Source organism: Scomber japonicus, chromosome 23, assembly GCF_027409825.1.
Source record: "Scomber japonicus isolate fScoJap1 chromosome 23, fScoJap1.pri, whole genome shotgun sequence".
NCBI classification, from domain to species: Eukaryota; Metazoa; Chordata; class Actinopteri; order Scombriformes; family Scombridae; genus Scomber; species Scomber japonicus.
In genome coordinates, this window is record NC_070600.1 from 4,697,290 (window position 1) to 4,718,626 (window position 21,337).

Consider the following 21,337-nt stretch of genomic DNA (forward strand, 5'->3'; position numbering starts at 1 on the left):
TGGCAGCAGCTGAATATGCTTAAACTCTTATCTGTCTGTCTCTGTGTTTCTCTCTCACAGACGTGGTCCACAGAACAGTTCCATGTCCCTGTCTGAGATACAGAAGCATCTCAAAGATAAGGTGTGTACCCTCTGATTTGTGCTCCAGTCGGGGTCAGATGCACCATGTCATAGTGAGTCTGTCAGCCTCAGGCTTCAGTAGCATTACATGTTCAGCATCAGTGACTGGCAAAATAACTGTTTGAATCAGATATACCCTGTGGAATACTTGCCCACTAGGGGTAGTATGGAGAAATGGTTTGAGGCCCCCAATGTCTCTACTTGCAAACAAGTCTGATTTCTGACAGAAAATACAACCTTGACTTAGCTATAAAACAAAACCGAGCACATTAACCAACAATGAGAAACAAATGAACCTTATTACTGTACCTTGAATGTGTTATATTCAAACCACATTTATATTTTTCATATACTGTTTTTTGTGATGTTTATCTTATAAATTAAAGGCAAGTTAATTTGATCGTACCTTTCAACGAGGCAATTTAACTGTTTTACATAACGCATAAAAATGCATAAATAAACGATCTTTCAGTTTTTTTCACAGCCTTTTGAAAACATTTCCCATGAGCACTAGACCATAGCAGGTAAATGACTCAGCTCGACAGATGAGACGAGGGGATGCGGTTAGTTAGTTCAGACTTTTCTTTAATAAAAGGCAGAACAGATGACTGAACACTGTAGATGTTTTAGACAGCAGAGATTACAGCTAAAAAGTTAAAAACAATGATATATCAGGAGATAGTGTTGGTGAATTTTATGGATATGGAAAAAACAAAGTTATAAGGATTTAAATTGCACTGCCACGTTTGTGAATTTTCATGGGAGCTGTAGCTTTTTTTATGCTCACAACGTTCTTGTTTAGCTTTGTTAAACTGGAAGCTGCTTTGACCTCGGGAACACTTCATTTTTTACTAAGACTGATGAAAAAAAAGGTGAATGACAGATTGGAATGGATTACAGATGCGAGTGGAACAAAGGCTAGCCTGGATGTGTCGTCATGACTTCGTCTCTCTACGAGGGAATGAAGAACTTGTAAGAAGTTACCACACAGTGTGTCTCATATCACACACTTCTGTTAGTACACTGTTTACACTCTGTACTTACTTACATAGTGCATACAGCTCGACAGGTTAGCGTTGTCTCAGATCAAACACAGCCATTGCGTTCTTACCGGAAATGACGATTAGCTAGTTAGCAAGCTAGCGTTAGTATGATTATTATCGTTCGCAGCACCAAATCATCACAGACTGCTAAATGAACCCAATAAATCTATTGATGGATTATATGTGACAACAGTATAGTTGTGCTTACTTCTCAGTGTGAACACATTTATGCACTCAAAATTGTAAGTGTAAATACAGAAGAAGATTTGAGACACAGCAACTGATTGACAGGAAGCAAGCTTGTTAGCTGAATGACTATCTGCTAGCTTTCTCCCCCAGGATACGTTTTAGAGGTTTACTTGCTAGTTACAGTAGTCCAACATCTAGCCCTGTGATTTGTCTCTACATCTCTAAGCTTCTTGCAAGCCTATTTCTCAAGAGCAGTCGGATCAGTTTTACTGTGCCACTTTCTAGTGTAACCACGGCATTATAACATACTAATTATACACAGTACATTCCCTATTCTAACTCTTAAATATATACTATAAATCAATGTACTTTACAGGTGTGCAAATGCATCCCTGCAGCTTTATGCTGGTGGTTTTTGAGTTTTACAAGATCTACCTGTCACCACCATCTGCTATTTGTGTTCACATTTGGCAGTGAATAGCTCCTCCATTTCCTTTGTGAATTGCATTGTGGGATAACAGTGTACCCTGGAAGCACAATGCACACTTACTGCTTTGAGTGCACTTAATTTTGTCACTTCTCCAGTGTGAACACACGACATACCCGCAGCCTACTTACAATTAGTGTGTAATATGGAATTGGGACACAGCTCTATTTGACAAAAGTGTTATTAGCAGTGCAGACCGTGAGCGTTATCTACACAGGAACTTATAAATGACCAAAAAATGTGTGCCAAACTGATATTGTCATCTTGGCGTACAATGCTTTCAGAAAACAGGGTGATAACGTAGAACAAAGTGAGAACTTCCACTTGCTTCCACTCGCTTTCTTGCTTTAACATCCATTAATGCTGCAAAGTCACAGTAACATGACTCATACAGCATCCTCAGAGAGCGTGTGTGTGTGTTTGTGTGATTCGTACGGAGGCAGCTGTGTGTTTTGTGTGTCTAGCTCTGGCAGAATTCAGGCTCTCCGTAGGAAGCATGACGGAATTCACTCCGGATTTGTGCTGCTTGTGTTCCACATGTTAAACTCAGGCCGTCGATGTTGTTGCAAAACGCAGGAAATGTACCAAATCCTATGTGTGGATAAATGAAGGCCTGAGGGTGATCAGGGCTGTCCTTATCCTAACGACAGACGTACATGTCTATGTGTGTATTTAAGTGTTATGCTTATGTGTGGGCTGTATTCTCTGACAGCTCGCATCCTTCAGTCAACACAATACATTTATTTCTAGCACACCCATGTCCTCCTCTTTCTACATCAGACCATTCTTTCTGAGCATTTGCTTTTTTTGCTACTTATGAATGCTTTGACTTCAAACTTCTAAAAATAAAATGTCATAGTCAACGAGTCTACAAAACTAGACATGACAGAAACAAATCAGGCTTTATAAATACTCAAACCCTAATTATATTTTTCAGATGTCTTTTGTGGTATTTTTTACATACTGATGGAAAATGTATGCATTTATAGCATCCTTTCAACGCTAAGGCAATTCAGAGTGCATAAAAAAAATCACATAATAGGATTTAAAGCGAGTGAAATAGAATAGATCAAGATAAGCTGAATTAGAGTAAAACTGAATAAATACAATAATGAAAAATCACATTTTCTCAGTGAGAGAGAAATAAATATTCCCAAATTTACTTGAACATAAGGCAGCAGAAAACTTTGATTTTAAAAGAGAGTTGAAGCTGATCTGAAGTTTTCTGGGATTTTGTCCAAATACGTGAGCAATGCTTCTCAGGGTTTTTATTGTAACATGGGGGACAGTTAGAATGGGGTAATTCAAGTGTTTACCTCGCTATAATTGCAATGGAGGAATAAAATATGTGTTGCTGTGATAACTTGAGTTGTAAAATCCTGTCTCACAGTGTTATAAACTGCTGTGTAGTGTTTTGGTGTCTCCTCCTTTGGCCTTCCTGGATCTGTATTTTATCAGCCCTCTGGTATCTAAAGCAGCACAGCCACACAAACACAGCCCCATGTGTTGTTTTAACACAACGCTGTTCTCATTCTAACTGCCTTGTAAACAAGGTTGTTACAGCTGATTTTATAGTTATGTGCACTGCCTTAAAAAGTAACTGAATGTCTAGTGTTGCGGTCATGCCATCGATGGGAGAAATCATTAATCTGAGGTTTAAGTCACTGCAGGAAAATGTTGATCATCTATTCCCTGTGCATTTGTTCACTATGAACAATCTGATGTGGTCTTTTTTGCATGACATACAGTACCAGTCAAATGTTTGGACACACTTTTCCATTCATTTGAAAGAGAAAGTATGTCCAAACTTTTGACTGGTATTGTAATTGAAAACTGAATAGATTCAAGATTTGGACATTGGTTTTATAACGTCTGACAGCTGGTTTACCATTCACAAACATTTGACAGACAAAAGGATTAATCAGTAGATTACTTGATAATGAACAAATTGCAGAAATTGCATGGGGCAGTCGTAATTGCCTTAAATGTAAAATGTTGTGTATGTAATAAGGTCTGACCGAAACTGGATTCTTGGAGCAGATGTGGATTTTGATATTGAGGAGTAAAAAAATCTAATATCGATAGATTGACCGATATTCTTACGTATACTGCGTGTACACACATAAACACACATTTATTGTTATAGTCCCTCAAATGTGGTTAGCAAACACTTATGACTAAGATATGTAATGGAGGCCATGATATTTAACTGTTTAACAATAAACTTTACTGTAAAAAATGACATCAGTGCACTGAAATAGTCCCTGGGAAGCTAATAATTATAAGTATAAATAAAAAACAATCAAAAGATATCTGTATGTATATATTAACTTATGTGAATATAAGTGTATAACTGGACTAAAGAAAAAGGATCAAATATGCAGAAAATGCTACGTAAATAGGTTAAAAATTACATATACATATTGGACAACATAAAGGCTGATACAGATATATCAGCTGATAATATCGGTTGGGCTCTAGTATGTAACATCAGGAGATCGTCTGGCCAGCAGCATGGTGTGGCCACTAGGCTTGTGTCCAACACCTTGACATGACACAGCAGAAAAAGCAGATATAAATAAAAAAAAAAGAATAATGGCTGAATTCCATGTAGCTGCTTCAGTTTAAGACTCCATGTTTAGTAGTTTGTAGTCTTTCTTTCCTTTGCTAGTGCATTGCAGCATTTCTTACAGCCACCTGTAGATGGCATTGGCAGGTCTATTGTATATCACATCACGTAGTGTCCTTGTGCATGTGCATGAACTAAACGGTGACCTAGTGCTTTAAAGTGCCAGTACAGGCCAGAACTTGTACAGGGTACCTTTAATGTCTTTAGGAATTAAATTATGTCAAAACCCACAGATTCAGAGACTCATTGGCTCTAATGGCCAGAGGTTGCAAACAGCAGCTTCAATAGGTCAAATAAAGTAGAGCAGGATGACTGCTGTTAATTATCACTACCGTTACTGTGACTCTCTCCTGTTGGAGAAAGTTGTGATGAACGAATTGTGCAGCCTGTTTAGTGAACAAAAAAGCAAAGCCACAGGGGAATCCCTCTCTTCAGTGTTCAGTTTTGGTGACTTTGATCTCTGTCAAAATTGTTTTTCAATTACTGTAATAAGCGTGTGTTTGTGTGTGTGTGTGCGGTCACCGTCTGATGACTCGTCTCTGAGGAGCATCTGGTCCTGATAATGAGTGATGCGCACACATATGATGAAGTACCAGTCACAGCTGTTTACCCCATGAGCTCGCCTCACTTATCAATATTCAATTAGGATCACTGCAACGCAACAACCCCCCCCCAACCCCCCACGAAACCCTAACACACACACACACACCTTCCCTGAAGTAGGCCTCTCAGGTTGAATGAAGGATGTTCAACTGTTTAACTCCATCTGTGTTGTGATCTCTGTTTTAAAATGACTTGTGGCGTTGTGGTGCTTGTGTCGACTTACAACCTGATATTTAATGCACACACATTAAACCGGAATATATTCAACAAAACCTCAAACGGACCTCTGAATTCATTTCCTAATTTAATACCTCTAAACAAGTGATGCTGGAAATATGAAGCACAGTCTCACAAAAAACAATTTACCAGCACTTTCACAAGTTCCGGCAAAGTTCCAGGCACCGTTTTTTCTGCATATTGTGTGATCTGTTGTCTTTTCAGTTCACAAGGTGAAGAAGAATGTTGAGTCTTTACACTGTATGAAATCACAACAAAATGGTTAAATATTGGAGTCCTCTGAATTAAAAACAAAATACGTCACTGATTCATGTGCCTTTGAAAACCATTACAAAAATACATTTTATGATGTGACAACACTATGGTTATGGTTAGGTTTAGGGACAGAGATGACTTGGTTAGGTTATAGGAAACATTGTTGAGTTGGGTAAACTGACTACTTTCTTAAGGTAAGGGCACCTTTGTCTTCATGGTTACAATAACACCCAGGTCAAGGTTACGGGAAAGTCATGATTAAAGAAAAACAACAATGACTTGCAGTTGGAAACAGAAACAGAACTGCTGTTTATGGTATGGTTGATGTTTTGACCGACTTCCTCCCTTACATGGACCTCATCGAAGTCGTAACGTTACCATATTTCCTCCTTTGCTTCCATCATTATTACTTGGGTCACTAGTGGGGTTCCGTCACTTGAATGTTAACATATGTCGTCTTGGGTTGTTTGCTTACATGACTGATCCTGTCCTTTTTCTTGGGAGGACAGTCTTGTCCAACCCTGTATTAATCTTTATTTGACATGTTCCCAATGTGGTCGCTCCACTTTGATGATTTCCCAGTGGGTGTTCATCATTACTTTGGGTGACCGTGTTCCCAAACACCCACCAACTTGGAACCTATGGCTCTGGCAGAATTCCTACAATAGCAAAATTAACAATGACAGGATCACCTTGAGGTAAATATATCCTATCAGGTTAGAGTTAATTCCTGTTTGGGGGCCTGATTGGGTTCTTTTTAGTCGTCCACATTTTAGTGTCCACATACAAAAAAAAAAAAAAAATGACAAATGAAAGTGGTTCTCCTAATGGTTTCACTCTAACACAACAGCAAAAATCTTCATCAAATGGGGGTCTTTGGTCTAATCTGCATCTATTTCAGAAACCCCAGCACAAGTATTTCTGGGAACCCCTCTTGTAGACCCTCCATGTTGTTCAAGTTATGTAGTGCCTTTGTAATACCAATGTTTGGATAGGGAGCGACAGCAGCAGAATGGTCCCACAGCCCCTTATTATCCCTCTGAGCTCCACTTTAATGCCGCCTGTCTCTGGCACTCTGGAGCCCAACCAGAGAGAAATTAGCCCTCTAATTGACAGACAAAAGAAAGTTCATCTCTGCGCTCTCTGATGATCGCTGTCTGATCTCCTCTCGCTTTTTTTCCTTCTCTTTCCTCCTCTCTTCACGCTCCCTCTGTCACTTAGCGGTTTTCTGATCTGACTGTCTCCCTTCATTCCCCTCCAACTCTCTGTCTCTTTTCTCTCTCCCCCGTCACCCTCTTTCATCCCTCCTCTTCAGACAGTCGTCCTATCCCTCTGCTTGTCTCCTTCCCATAATTCATAGTGACAGGAAAGGTTAGAGCGTGCATGGTGGAGCTCTGGCTGACAGAGAGAGAAGAGTTGAGTGTCTTTTAAAGCCTTGTCGTTACACACTGTTTACAAGTCGACAGTCTGACTGAAAACACAGGATAATAATGTCAGAATTTTATCACTTGAACTTCCCAAGTACCTAAATCTGAAGAGTACAGAGATGACATGTGAGGATTATTGCCACACTTAAATATTTATCATAACACTGATATCCCCGTCATATTCTGTGGTGCATGTTTCTCCTTTCATTAGTTTCATTTAATGGTTTTAGCTCGATTTTTTTCTTTATATTTACTGGTAAACAATCACATTTTCATCATTACAGGAAAAGAAAGTTGTTGTTGGAACTAAAATTTTGACACTTTTTACCTTCCGTACTTCTTGCCAAGTCAAACTGACCGAGACAGTATACAAACACGCAGGTGAGGTGGGGAATGGAGGCACAATCACGTTTCATTAGTCATTAATCATTACACTAATTAAGGCCAACTGCAAAGGTTTCATGCTTAACAAATCATTAAAGATATTTTCCCATGTTTAAACGGGTCAGCTAAATTAAGAAAAAACAATTTAAAGAGCCGCTAATGCCAAACAGGAACACATTTTGTTTTATTTCACTTACTTTGCTCATTGATTTATCAATTTAGCCCCACCTAACTCTGTGCTACAACGGTATTTGGAGGTGTTTTCTGATCCGATGCTGCTAGCAGCAGTATATCCTGAAATCACTGCTGAAACATAAATATGTTTTATAAAGTAGCTGTTTTGGTCTTTTGCGTCAATTGAAACCCAGTCAGGACTGATGCTACTTTGTTGAAAGAAATTAGTCACAGTAAAGTAGTTTTAGTTTTATTTGTCCAGGTTACAAACTAATGCAGTGGTAAATGGAATTTTCTATGTGGCACTCACTGCAATGAAAATCTATATTTTAAGATATCTTTCCAGAACTATTTTGCGTCCTACTCTGGATAATCCACAGACCTTAGTGTGAACTGTTCTCTTCAACAGGGCCTGCAATCTAAATGACACAATTTGTCATTTGTACCGACCTGCCACAACAACCTATTAAGCGTTTTCCGATTTGGTGGCAGCAGGACAAGATCATTTGTCAGGGCCTTCGGAAATGGTTGCAACTTACTGTTACAAAAAGAATTCATAATAGATTTCCTGCCACTGCTAATCCTGAGGTTTAGTTGGGTTTAGGCCAAAAAATGCTAAAGATTATCATGGTTGTAAATGGACATACTTGGTTAAGGTATCATGGTAAAAAAGAGAGTAACACTGACTTTACTCAGTCTTTTGTCACACACTGTCAACTCATCCATCCGCAGACCTTCTTCTACCTTTACAGATTTAGTTCTTTGGTCCAGCACCTCGTTTTTTGTTCCAAATGTGCATGACACATTGTTTTTTAACTCCTCCATCCACCCAATGTAAACTTTGGTGGTAGTGTAATGTCTCACTAGTTCTGCCTTTGCTGTTTGACAGACAAGAGTCTAAACTCCCGAGGTCTTTTGAGTGAGATGTAAACGTGTCATTTTTAGGCTTTTGAGCAACAGGACTGATACTGTACTACCCTTTTCCTTGGGGAGTATAGTGTACTTACCTCTTTCCAAAGAAATAGTCCCTGTAAAAACTTCTGATAGTGTGTTTTCATGGACTTGGTTTATCTAAGATACCACAAACAAATTCTATTCAACTCTACTGTATTGGGTTGGAGGCATAAATCTCAATTTCAAACCTGGACAAATAATACCAAAAGTATTTACATGATTACGTACCTCTAGAGGTAATTTTTGTCTTTCATAATTTGGGTGACTTGACCCTTTAAAGTGTTTAAATACTGACTCATTACAAGGAGAAAGGGTTAAGATGCACAGTGATCAAATGGCTATCAAATGTGACTTTGGGTCATGGCTGTTGAGATCATACTAATCAGCTGAGAGGGTAACAAACAGACAGAAGAAGGACAGGCACCGGATCGCTGGATTAGCATATAACAGGCCGGTAAACAAAAACAACAGAGCTTTCATTAATTAAGGACCATGGGGCTGGGCGGGCAGACGGATGGGCGAGGGCTGCTGAGACACTCTGAGCGCGGCACAGCGCCAGGCCTCCAACCACGCCAACCAGAACACAGCTGCCTAATGGAGCGCTGGCACCCACCGAAGGACGGGGGAGTGGAGGGGGGGGGGGGGAGAGATAAAATACTAAATAATCAAGGAATTTGTAGGAGAAAAAAAGGCAGAGGGAGGCATGGGCTGAAAGACAAAAGGGGGAAGAAAGAAAGGGAAACAAAGTTTGCGAGGGAATTGAGAGAGGGAAGAAACAAAGGCAGATAAAAGGAGAGGGGGAGTGTGTGTGTGTGTGTGCGCGTGTGTGTGTGGGGAGGAAGAGATGAGATGGAGATAGAGCTGGAGATTGGATGATATCCCTCTGTCTCTGTTCATTAATACCGTATGATCTCCTCTCTCCCTCCTTTGTGATTTTAACACATTTCTAATTAGCACAGAATCCTCTAAGTTGGAGAGGGAGGGAGGGATGAGGAGGATAAGGTGGGGTGGGGGGGGGAATCATATTTATATCTGTCTTTAATAAATTCACTTTCATTTGATCTTTTTTTAAACGCACGGGCTGCTGTGGAGCTGCCTCTTCCCTCTTTCCCCCTGACTCTGGCAAAATGAAAGGTGGTGTAAAAGCAGGGCTAATTGTTATGCTTGTAAGGAAGCTTGCGTGCTAGCTGAAGTTGTTAGATTACAAAAAGTGGAGATTTTCAAAGTTTTACTGCTGTGCAAAAAAAAAAAAACCCTTTGTGATTAAGAAAAGAAACAAAAGCCCTAGAAATCTGGAATCATACAAAACAACCTAGTCCAGTGCATCGCAGGGAATACTGAACTTTACAGTTTTAGAGGTCAACGCATCTATATTTTGAATCCCTCTTACTCCATCTGCTCAATTTTGTGTCTTCATACAGACAATGTCAGTGTATCGGCACATGAGGGAGGCTCCCTCCACGCTTTTTTTCGCTGAGAGACTTGGCAGCTCGTCTAATCAGAGTGCAATTAGACGTAGACTTCTCTGGGCGACAGAGGACTCTGATTACCCAAGAGTCACTGGGGGTATATTTAGTATCTCTGCTCCTGTTCCCTTCGTGGTGAAGCTCTGCACCCCCGGAGCTACGGCAACGAGCCGGTGCATGGCAGAGACGTTTGGAAGGCGGGGCGGGTCGGTCTTGGCAGAGGCGAACGCCTAGAATGACTGACTTGAGTGCGACTCAGCCCTAACAGTGTTAACCTGATCCAAATCCTCATCATCCAGCCCCACAGTCTGAGGTTTGGGTTCCAAATTAAACATTTAACTTATCTATTTGTGCCTTTAGCTCCTCTGTGCTCTGCAGCTCTGGTCCTACACTGCTCATTGTGTTAGTCAGTCACATTGATATATTGTTTCTCTCATTAGCAAGGCCAACATTGTAAATGTTATTAAATGCAGGCTAGTGGTCATATGAATTATCTTCATTTTGCAGCTCATGATTTATGTTGAGTGCCAAAGCAGGAAGTAGTATTCCCTTTATGTAGTGTAAGGGTAAGGGTGTAGAGGTAGTGGAAGGGCATGAAGCCCCCCGGACTTTCAATGCAAGAGAACAATAATAATTATTATTATGATAAAATGTATTTATAAAGCATCTTTCATATAATGGATATAGCTCAAAGTGCTTTACAGAGAAAATTACAGTACAATAAAACAACAGCAAATAAACAAATAAAAAAATAAAATAATGAAATCAGTCAAAATAACACTAATTAAAAGCCAGATTAAATAAATATGTTTTCAACTATCATTTAGAAGTGTTCACAGAGTCCACATCTCTTATAGCTTTAGGTAGAGTATTCCATCATTTTGGAGTGTAATTAAAGAAAGCTGCTCTTCCTGCGCTTCATTTTCTTGTGCGCATAATTGTGTGTATTTAAAAACCCAGCAGTAGATGATCAGAGAGATCATGAAGGATTGTAAAATGACAGTGAGTTTGTGATGTAGGCCGGTCCCCAACCAATTAGAGCTTTAAAAACAAGTAAAAGAACCTTAACTCTACTCTAAAAGGTTCTGGAAGCCAATGAGATGTAGCTTAAAGGGGTAATATGCTCACTTTTCCTTGTTTTGTTTAAATATAATATTGTAATATATTTGCATTATTATTAACCATAAACACAATGCTTCCCTAACCAGAGCTTTTGCTGTTGGCCAGTCTTAACCATAACCATAGATTATTTTACCATAACCATAGATAGACGTTAAAAAATGTGAACCTGTCCTTTAAAATTAGTATAAACCAAATCAAGCTAACCCAAAACCACAGTCCTTACCTAACCTTATTGCAGATTAGTTTTATATGAGTGTAATTATTTTATGTGGATGTTTTTTTCTTATTATTTTGCTAAATTTATCAATCCATGTAAACAGATTCTAAGCTTAAAGGCATTAACTAAGTCTCATTTGTAGCAGTTTGAATGATTGAATGATGTCACATGATGATCTCTTTAAATGGTTTGTCAGCATTTTCTGGCTCTTGCACTTGTTTTTTTTTTTTGATCCCCCAAATCTCATTACCCCAGAAACTAATGAGCTGTCAAGCTGACACATGAATTTGATCATGACATACTTTGGTAATCTATTTTTAAACACAGAGATAAAGCTCCAAATAGTGTCTGTAGAAATAATACGTCAGACCTTTAACATTACAGATATATGTTGTGTATCTGATAAATACGCTTAATACAGTTGAAACGATATGGATTTGAGAAACTCTAGTAGTCTCATCTTTTGCCTCAGAGGGATTTAGAGAGGATTACCATTCTAGGTGGTTTCAATTTAAGTTTTGCAGATCAAAATATGTGTTGGCAACTACAGTCTGGTCTTCAGATCAGCTCAGACCTTTAAGTTAACGTCTCTTACATTTCCTGTCTAGAAACAAACTGCAGCTCTAAATCCTGAGCATTTACATCTGTGTTTCTTTTCTCTCCATTTCATCTGTCAAGTAAATGTCTCTCACAGTGAGCTTTATTGGCATGGAAAGACAAAGCTTCTATCACCAAAGCAAAGAAATATCATCAATAGTATTAGCTATGGTTGTTAGAAATTAGTGTTGTAGTACTCGAGATCGGTCATTTTTTGAGGTTCTTGGTCTTGTCTTGGAATCAAGGGCATTTTTACTTGGTCTTGTCTCGGTCTTGGACTGGGCGGACTCTGTTTTTTTTAACGAGACCGGTCAAGACCACCGCTGATAGGCTTTTTGTCCATGCCTTACTGATAATTGTGCTGCTCTGAAAACAACAGAGCAAAGATTGTTTTTGTTGTTGCATTTATTTAAAAGCAAACTTAAATTAAAAGAAAACTCACATTTTGATGTTTTGTTATGATTTTCCTTTGATATATATGGTCTTGGTCTTGTCTCGGTCTCGACCTCTGAAAGTCTTGGTCTTGTCTCGGTCTCAACCTCCAAATGTCTTGGTCTTGTCTCGGTCTCGGTACTCTCTGGTCTCGGTTGGTGCGGTCTTGACTACAACACTATTAGAAATAACTAACAATGTTATAGTAATAATGATAATGAGAATAATGATGATGACATAAATAGAAGTATATAGATAATCACAAACCTTAATAAATAGAGTGTTATAATTAGTGCTGGATATTCGGTACTCGATATGTTTAAGGTATTGACCGAAATCAATCGATACCAAGTATATTGAAACGTCTCCCAACAAATGATACCTGCAATCAATCTTTTTTGCACCCAGAGCTAGAAGATATGACTATTTGCATGAACTTGCTCACAGCCATTCAACACAAGCATTCTTTGGTTTAATATGACATGTGATTGTCCGAAAGTCTTACATCGAATGAAGTACTCAGTTGGTATCAGTATCCCTATATAAGTACTTTGATTGGTACTGATGCTGTGATTTTTTAAACGATACCCAGCCCTAATTATAATTCAAATATGACAATCAATCAACAAGCAGATCAACAATAACAATCATTTATATGAACAGTCAGCAGTATTTAATCACTAGATGTTCCTCAGGTTGTGGCAAGAGGTCAGATATTTAGCAGCCAATAAGGAGCAAATTAGTTTTTTTTTGTTTCAGTTTGTCCCTTTCTGATTGTGTTTCAAATTAGTGGTATTGGTGTAGAATTTGGGGGAAGAGTAATGCTCCAATTTTTGCATATTTGTTGCAGTGTGTCAAAAATAGTGTCCAATATTACAGAGTCAGTCTCAATGTCTGATCATTCACATTGGTCAAGTATAATGCCCTGTAGGGTTGGTAGAGTTTTAGGAACTGATTCTCAGGACTAGCTGACCAAGGGGATTCTTCTCCTGGTTCTTCTCTTGGTGTTTTTAGGGCTTTGTGTTTTGAAATGTTTGTAGAATTTGATGGCTCTTTGTTCATTTTTAATTTGGAGGAGGTATGGACATTATTTGGTGGTTTATCTGTGAAGATGTAATATACTTTTACAGAAAAATCCTCATCAGTTGTCAGCACTTTGGGGAACAGGCCCCAGCTTCCACAGATCAAGGCAGGCACGTCGATAACCATGTTCACGGAGATGAAAGCAGAGCCAGTCAGGTTCAGGAGTCCGTAGGCACCGCTGAGGTGTAAGTGTTGCTCTCGCTCTCAATCATTCTGCGTGAACCCCCACTTGCAGATCGGAGGCAACCTGAGGACCGTGATCAGAGTGTTCCGTCTGTTTGACTACAACCGAGGAGGACACATCCAGCAGCACGACTTCCGCCGCATCCTGGACAGCTACCTCATCCAGCTGACAGACAAGGAGTTTCACAGGTTTATAGTCTGATACAACAGGTTGCACATCAAATACAAAGGCAAACACAGCACAACACAACACACATCACAACTGGTTCACTGTTCTTTGAGGTGGGAGTTCAAACACACCTCCTGCTGAGATACCCCAAAGTCAAGTTAGGTTTTATATGATGGGTGAGAATAGTTAGTCACCATTAGTTATCAAAAATATCTAAAAAAAACACATTTGGCATGTGAGAAGAATTAATTAACATCAATGCAGGGGCACATAGAGCCTGTATTTATCAATATGCTGGATCTTTAATCCACACCTCCATGAAGGTAATTTAATATTTACACATGACACATATATCAATTTACTGAATCTTCTGTCAAAACATGAATGGATCCTACAGAGGGTTGAAGAAAATAACATCCATGCTCCTTTCACTAAACAGTTATTTGCACTATGGGATGTAAACTCTCCCTATGTAAACACACACACACACACACACACACACACACACACACACACACTATATTACAGTATTTCTAAGCTCCACAGCTGTAATATCTGCAATCCTAAAACATGTAAAATTGAACCCACTTATCTTTCTTTCCTATGCAGACACACACTCTCACACACGTATATATTTTCACTGTTCCCAGTGGCAGGAAGACGTCAGTCAGCTAGGACGAGATCACCAGCGCTGGCTTTGTGGTCAGCCTTTGTCTCAGGATGAGAAAGAGAGCTAATTGACTTCTAAAACTTAGGGCCCTGCAGTCAAATCCACTCCAGAAACACAGCTCAACTTTTCTGACGCGGCTCTAGAGGATTGTGAGCGACAGGTTCATTTTCGATGGCTTTAATTGGTTTTAGCGCTCAGGACTCTCTCTCTCATGCACACGCGCATACACACACTCCCTCTGTCTCCGTCTCTGGTTAGATAAAACCGAGCATAATTCATGACCTCTTTTCTCATCTCATCGTGACATTGACATAGATTTGTTGACATTAGTTCACTAGTAAAAGTATTTTTAGGCATAAATGTCCATAATCTGTTTGCTTTTTCTAGGCTGTGGAGTCATTACAGTCCCAATAACAAGGTCACCATTTCCTACGTTCTCTTCTTGGATAAACTTGGTTTTGGCAACAGCCACAACTTCAACATTGCACCAGTCTGCACTAAGCTAGGTATGAATACAGTGGATTAAACTTTGGATTTAAGCAATGTGATCGAGGGGGAGCAGCAGGGAACACAAAACCAAGAAGCAAACAAGACTTAGAGTCTACAGCCATGCTAGTGGCTCAGTGAGGCTGTACTGTAAGCACAGTGGTGCTTTGAGCTAAATGCTAATGTCAACATGCTAACATGCCACATTTTCCAATTTGCACAACACACAAAGTGTAGCTGAGGCTGATGGGAATGTCATTAGTTTTGCAGATATTTGGTCAAAAACCATTACAGAGTTAACCTGAGAGATCTGTTAGGAAAAGAGTTGGCACTTTCAAAAAAAAAAACAAAACAGGTGATTGGATGAACCATCTGTCTATCAACACCTATCACTTACTTCGTGAAGCAAAACTTTGACCTAATGATAAATGAAGTTGTTAGTTATTACAAGCTATTGCAATTCATCCTGAGGGTGAAATAATCGAACAAGACTTATTCTACATTTTGTATTTTATTTTATAGAGGTGTCCGGTCGACAGGCAACACCACCAGAGAAAGTCAAGCAGAGACCAGAATGCATTGCACCATCAGTCCTTCCACACAGGAAGCTGCAGACTCTCTTTTACAACAAGGTACAGAGTTGTCTGCATGACTTTGTGTGTTTTATTCATTGTGTTTGCATGTCACCATCTGGCCCTCTCCCCTGCATTATCCTCTTTAAAGATGGAGGGGTAAATTAGTTCTAAGTGGCGCGTCAGGATGCAAACGGCAGAGGGAACACTTCTAATTAAAATGTTTGCCCAGAAAATTCAGCTCCTGAGTTAGTGTGTTAATCACGGCTAATTTGCGGGAAAGGCGGCAGAGTTGGGGCTGGCTCTTCTTACGCGTTGGAGAGCCGCACTGGGATGTTCTCCATGGCAACCGAAACCAGAGATGACTCACTTCCTGTTCTTATTGAGGAGAGAAAGACAAAGCCTGGGAAGGTGTGTGTCTACAGTAATATATGACTGTGTGCATAACAGTGTGTGCTCCTACCTGTCAGATGTGTGTGAACTCGACCCCGGTGTGGCAAGCGCTGCAGGCCTTTGACACCACCCACTCTGGCCTGGTAAAACAGGAGGTCCTCAGGGCTGTTCTCAACAGCTTTATATTTCCCATGAACACTCACTCCTTCCAGAAGCTGACCAGCCGGTAGGGAAAACGATATTTTATTTATTTATCCTTTTTTATTTGGACTCTGCTCTGCCTCAGCCTCCATGCCCTTCACTCCTCAAATCTTAAAAATGGAGCAATCAGCTATTCTGTGGAATATATATTTAATGCATGTGTATGGATTGTGTGTGTGTGTGTGTGTGTGTGTGTGTGCGTGTGTGTGTGTGTGTGTGTGCGTGTGTGTGTGCAGGTATGGTGTGAAAGCAACAGGGTCAGTAAGGTGGAAACACTTCCTGGGATACTTCATGAGCCTGGGCAAAGAAGAGGCTGATACAGACCTTCACACAGACAGGTCAGTTTGAAATTACAGTTTTACCCACTTTAACACATGAAATATACACAAGTGGTATAGAGTGTTTTTTTTCTCATTCATATGTCAATCACATGTTGCGATTATATCACACACGCATTCCTTTATTTACTTTTGTACTATAGAGTGTGAGTATTTGCAAAAAATAAAATTTGAAAAAGAGTAGATAAATGAACTTTTCTTCAGCTTGTCTAATGTTGTCCTGACTTTCAGCAATCTCTACCAGTCGCAGACAGATGTAGGAGAAAAACACATGCATCCAAAGCTTCAACTTTATTTATACAGCACCTTAAACACAACATGGTTAATCCAAAGTGCTTCACACAGAGGAAGAACTCACAAAAAATAGAAAACACAATAAAAAAGAAATCAAGAAAAAAAAAGACATGGTCATTAAATGCATAGTGACAGTTAGACACAGTTAAAAGGGAGAGAGTTCCACAGTTTTGGGGGCAGTTATGGAGGCCTTGGATCTGTGAACAGACAGGAGTCCCTGGCCAGATGACCTTAGTTCTCTGCCAGTGTGGTTTGTGGACAAGAGTTGTGTTAAATACAGGGGAAAGAGTCCATTCAAAGCCTTATAAACAATTGTTAATAGTTCAAAATCAATTCTGTAGGGCGCGCAGGTGGTCGAGTGGTTAGGAGCACATGCCATATACGCAGCAGATCCCCGGTTCGAATCCCGGCCAGAGGATCTTTGCTGCATGTCACACCCCCTTCTCTCTCCCATTATTTCCTGTCTGTCAACTGTCAAATAAAGGTGTCTGTGCCTGGGGGGGGGGAAAAAAAATCAATTCTGTACACTATCTCCCCTCCTTGCAGTTACAGTTTTTTCACTTCATGCATCTTGGCTGGAGTGGACAGTATCCTATCTATAATAAGTTATGGGTAAATTCATTGCTCTAACAACCTCCGACATGTTGTAAATGCATCTATCATTCCAAGACGCAATGTGTACCCTCCTGACCTCAGGTCCATTTTGAACCACAGACGAAATGAGGCCTACTGACTATAATTTCCAAAAATATGTGTAAAACCTGTAATAAGTTGGAATGAAGTTGGCTAAAAAGGTCTCACAGAATCGGGTGATAATTTAATACCTTATGCTTTATAAAGAGTCAAACCAAAGTCTGGGACGACAAAAGTTGGTGTTTGACAGGAAGACAACAGGAAGGTTAAATCCTACCTGCAAAAAAGTCAGTTAGTGCTCAGTGGAAGTAGCCTGTGTAGTGTCTGTAACACTGAAAATTCACAGAAATGAACCAGCGGAGAGGAGCAGCTCCTACAATTTAAGCACAAACAGAAGAAACACTGGACTGTCTAATGAGAGACTATCAGTGATTTAATTACTTAATTATTTGTACTTTTGAAAGAGTGGCATGATGATAAAACTTCTAAAACCTACTTCATAAATACGATTCATCTCTGTGCTAGAGTTAGTTTATGAATAGTGAAGTAAAGACTTACTATTTTCTTTTATTTCTTCCACTTCCTTTCCTCACTTATCTTACTTCCTTTTGTTTTTTTTCACCCTCTGTAACCCCTAATTGTCCTGATGAAGTTCACCTGGTCCACTCAAGCCTCCCTCTCACTCATTTTGTCACCTTCATATGGGACAGCAGACATGACTGGGAAATCCATGTGTGTATTTTTTCCTCCATTTATTGCTGCACCAATAAAATTCCTCTGATTAATTGAACTAAACCTTTGTTAAGAGGACTGAAGTTTCCATGCATCCTGACCAATGCCCATGAACCTCCTACTTCACAAATAGTTACTAGTTTGCGTTACCTTGAGAAACAGCTGGAATCCATCTATGTCAGGTTTTAAGTTATGCGCTTGTGTCCGAACCATCACTGGTTCCTCACAAGGTAAGAACATGATAGATCAATGTATGATCCAGTTACCTGTGTGCCTGCCTTAACGCACAATTATTAATCAAGCATTAGATTAAGGTCAGCTTTAGGGGACGAACAAAAGTCGTGCATCTCACTTGCACACTCAGCAGAACAAATAAGTAAAGTTGGGCAATAAATCCATATTATATCTATCACGATTTTTTATAGATATCTGCTTAGATTTTGAATATTGTAATATTGTGATATGGAATAAGCTTTTAAAGGCTGCATTACAGTAAAAATGTAATATTCTGAGCTTAACTGACTGTTCTATTATCTGCCTTTATCCACTTAGTCATTACATCCACATTACTGATGATTATTTATCAAAAGCACCGATCATCCTTACAATATTGTCAAAATATTGATATTGAGATATTTGGTCAAAAATATCATGACATTGGATTGTGCTCATATCACCCAACCCTACAAATAGGCTTCTATCTTAATCCATAATAAGTCATGTTTCACTCACACAATTAAAAATATACACAAAGGATGTATAAGTTGGGAAAGAAAAGCCAAGCACATCACACAGGACCCCCCCCCCCCCCCCCCCCACCCCGCCCCCGCACAATTCCTGCCAGTTACTAACATAACGCTGTTGCTATAAAGCCCCCTTGCTCAAAAACAATACATACCAGAACTACTTCATTCCCACTGCCATAAGCTATTTAAACCAAAAAAAAAAAAAAAAAAGAAATGGTGTAATTTAACATACCCACCTTGTATGCACCCATTTCATGTATTATACTCTGCCTAAGTTACGTATGCTCTATATTTTATGAGATTGTATTGTTTGAATGGTGAGTCACGTCTAAGACAATTTTCTGTCGTGATAGACAAAGTTTCTCAATCTGAATGTAGTGACAGAATGTAGCACAATTGTCCAATATGAACACAATCCCAGTAATATTCTACATACTGTACTTTACCTTTTCATAATGTCCATGCTACCTTGTTGTCTGTCCTAACCTAAACCTTTTCTTTCCTCTCTCTCCTTCCCAGGACTTCTGAGCAGCCTCTCCAAGATAAAGACAACTTGGATCTCCAGGATTTTTACCCAAGACTGAAAGAGATCTTCCTTCAAGATAAGGTAGGAATCAGGAGTAAAAGCTATGAAACCTATAAAAGATCAACCAAAAAACAGAGTGAAGATCTTACTACTTGTAGAAAAGACACAACGAAATGCTTTCCCTTATTTGCACAGTCTTGCAAAAAAACAACAACCCTGTAGTAGGAGACGAGACAGAAGTGATTTTGAATGTTATTAGACAGGACACTAGGGAGTAATCTCAGCAGATTGCTAAGAGACAAAGGCACATGCTGAGGTGTACGCTTTAAATATAACTACCAGACAGCTTTACAGATGAGCCAATCATCATCTGCAGCTTTTTGATGGCCATAAACACGATTAGATGATTGCATATGGCCACTGGTTAGCCACTCAGTCACTAGCCATATGTTCGTCTGACAGCCATCGCCTTCAACACGCCTCCGCATCCAGTTCTGCCTCTTTAATTTCAAATCAGTCTACTTCAGCTGGATGAAAACTTTGGAGTTAGACTAACTTTGGGGGGAAAGGAGGGGTGGGGGTTGGGGGGGGGGGTGAATTTTTCCATTAATTCACTGTTATGTTTGATGTTGCTGCTGCCACTCACAAAACAACAGTCGGCTTCCAAGTTTAAGGAAACGTGCGTGTGTGTGTGTGTGTGTTTGCGTGTGTACATGTGTGTGTGAAGCCTCTCCCAGATACGAATCACACATATCTATCTGCCAGGATCTCCTCCTTTTAATGGCATGGGGAGGGGGAAAAAAAATTCCTCCATCAACTGTTTTAATAATCTATTCAGCGGGTGGGAGATCAAACAAGAGTGTCCTTACACCGCCAGCCAATAATGAGGTTTTTCACTCAGGCAGGTTCTAAGCCAACTATGGTTTTTAGACTATCTCTGGGGAAGAATTCAAGAGCGCAGGCAAGTTGCAATGATTCACAGTGTTTTTGTATAATGTATAATCTCAGCTCATCAGACGAATGCTTTGTTGTGCCAGGCCATAGATGGTACATAGTGCATAATCATGTAAAGCACACAACATTAACATGGGGGAACACACTCATCATTAAAACATGTACATTTTAGTGTAATGTGATATAATCGTCCTGGATATTTGAGGCTGATTACATTCATGTAGATGTAAAGTAGGCAACTTAGCCCCATATATTGAATTTCTGTCATTCCACCAGAGATCATCATGTAAATCCCCACGCTCCCGTTTTGTCTGTTTGAAACTTGTATACTGAGCAGACAAACACAATGATGTCATTGTCTATATTCAGAGCTAAGAGACTGGCATCTCAGCTTGTCCAAGTAAAAAAAAAAAAAAAAAAAAAAAAGGAATAAACACAGGGACGGAAAAGAGAACAATTAGAGTGAAGGAAAGCGGAAAATTAGTAAAGAGGATTTTCTATTGTTTTGAATTGCATTTAATATCACATTTCTGATCTGTCAGTGAAAATCTTACATATTTTTGTTCATAGATTTAAATTCATGCAGATAATTCATCTTACTTAAACGTTTGTGTAAAGCTTTAGTGGAATATACTTACTGTAATTAGGCCTGTCACAATAATTACGTTATCAACTTATACAGTAACGTAAGTATCAACATCATCATGTCTATATATGGATTTATCATATGATAACTTCACATTAGCAGCTAAGTATTCATGTCACATTGGTTAAACAAGTAGTGTCCTCCATTCCTCACTATGTACGTCCTGAGTGGAGACTGTAGAAGAATTAAAGGTAAATAACTCTGTCCCCAACCATAATGACAGTCTGTGTTTTTACACAAGTAGCACCCACTCTCCTAGTACAGTATTATATTACATATTGGTCCTTTTAAATAATGCAACATTAACATTGGCTAACAAAGTACATATAAGTAGCACAAAATGGAGAGAAAACTATTGAGACAACTGTTGAATGG

The 21,337-nt window shown here is 39.4% G+C and overlaps 1 protein-coding gene across 1 annotated transcript in view; it reads left to right on the forward strand.

The window, feature by feature from the left end:
- Window positions 1-21,337, forward strand: part of efcab6 (EF-hand calcium binding domain 6) — a 51,112-nt gene that overhangs the window by 7,472 nt on the left and 22,303 nt on the right. The window contains exons 4-10 of the mRNA XM_053314205.1: window positions 61-121; window positions 13,655-13,791; window positions 14,829-14,947; window positions 15,450-15,559; window positions 15,970-16,118; window positions 16,330-16,431; window positions 19,356-19,443. Of these exons, the coding sequence (XP_053170180.1) occupies window positions 61-121; window positions 13,655-13,791; window positions 14,829-14,947; window positions 15,450-15,559; window positions 15,970-16,118; window positions 16,330-16,431; window positions 19,356-19,443 (766 nt within the window). The remainder of the gene's footprint in view (window positions 1-60; window positions 122-13,654; window positions 13,792-14,828; window positions 14,948-15,449; window positions 15,560-15,969; window positions 16,119-16,329; window positions 16,432-19,355; window positions 19,444-21,337) is intronic.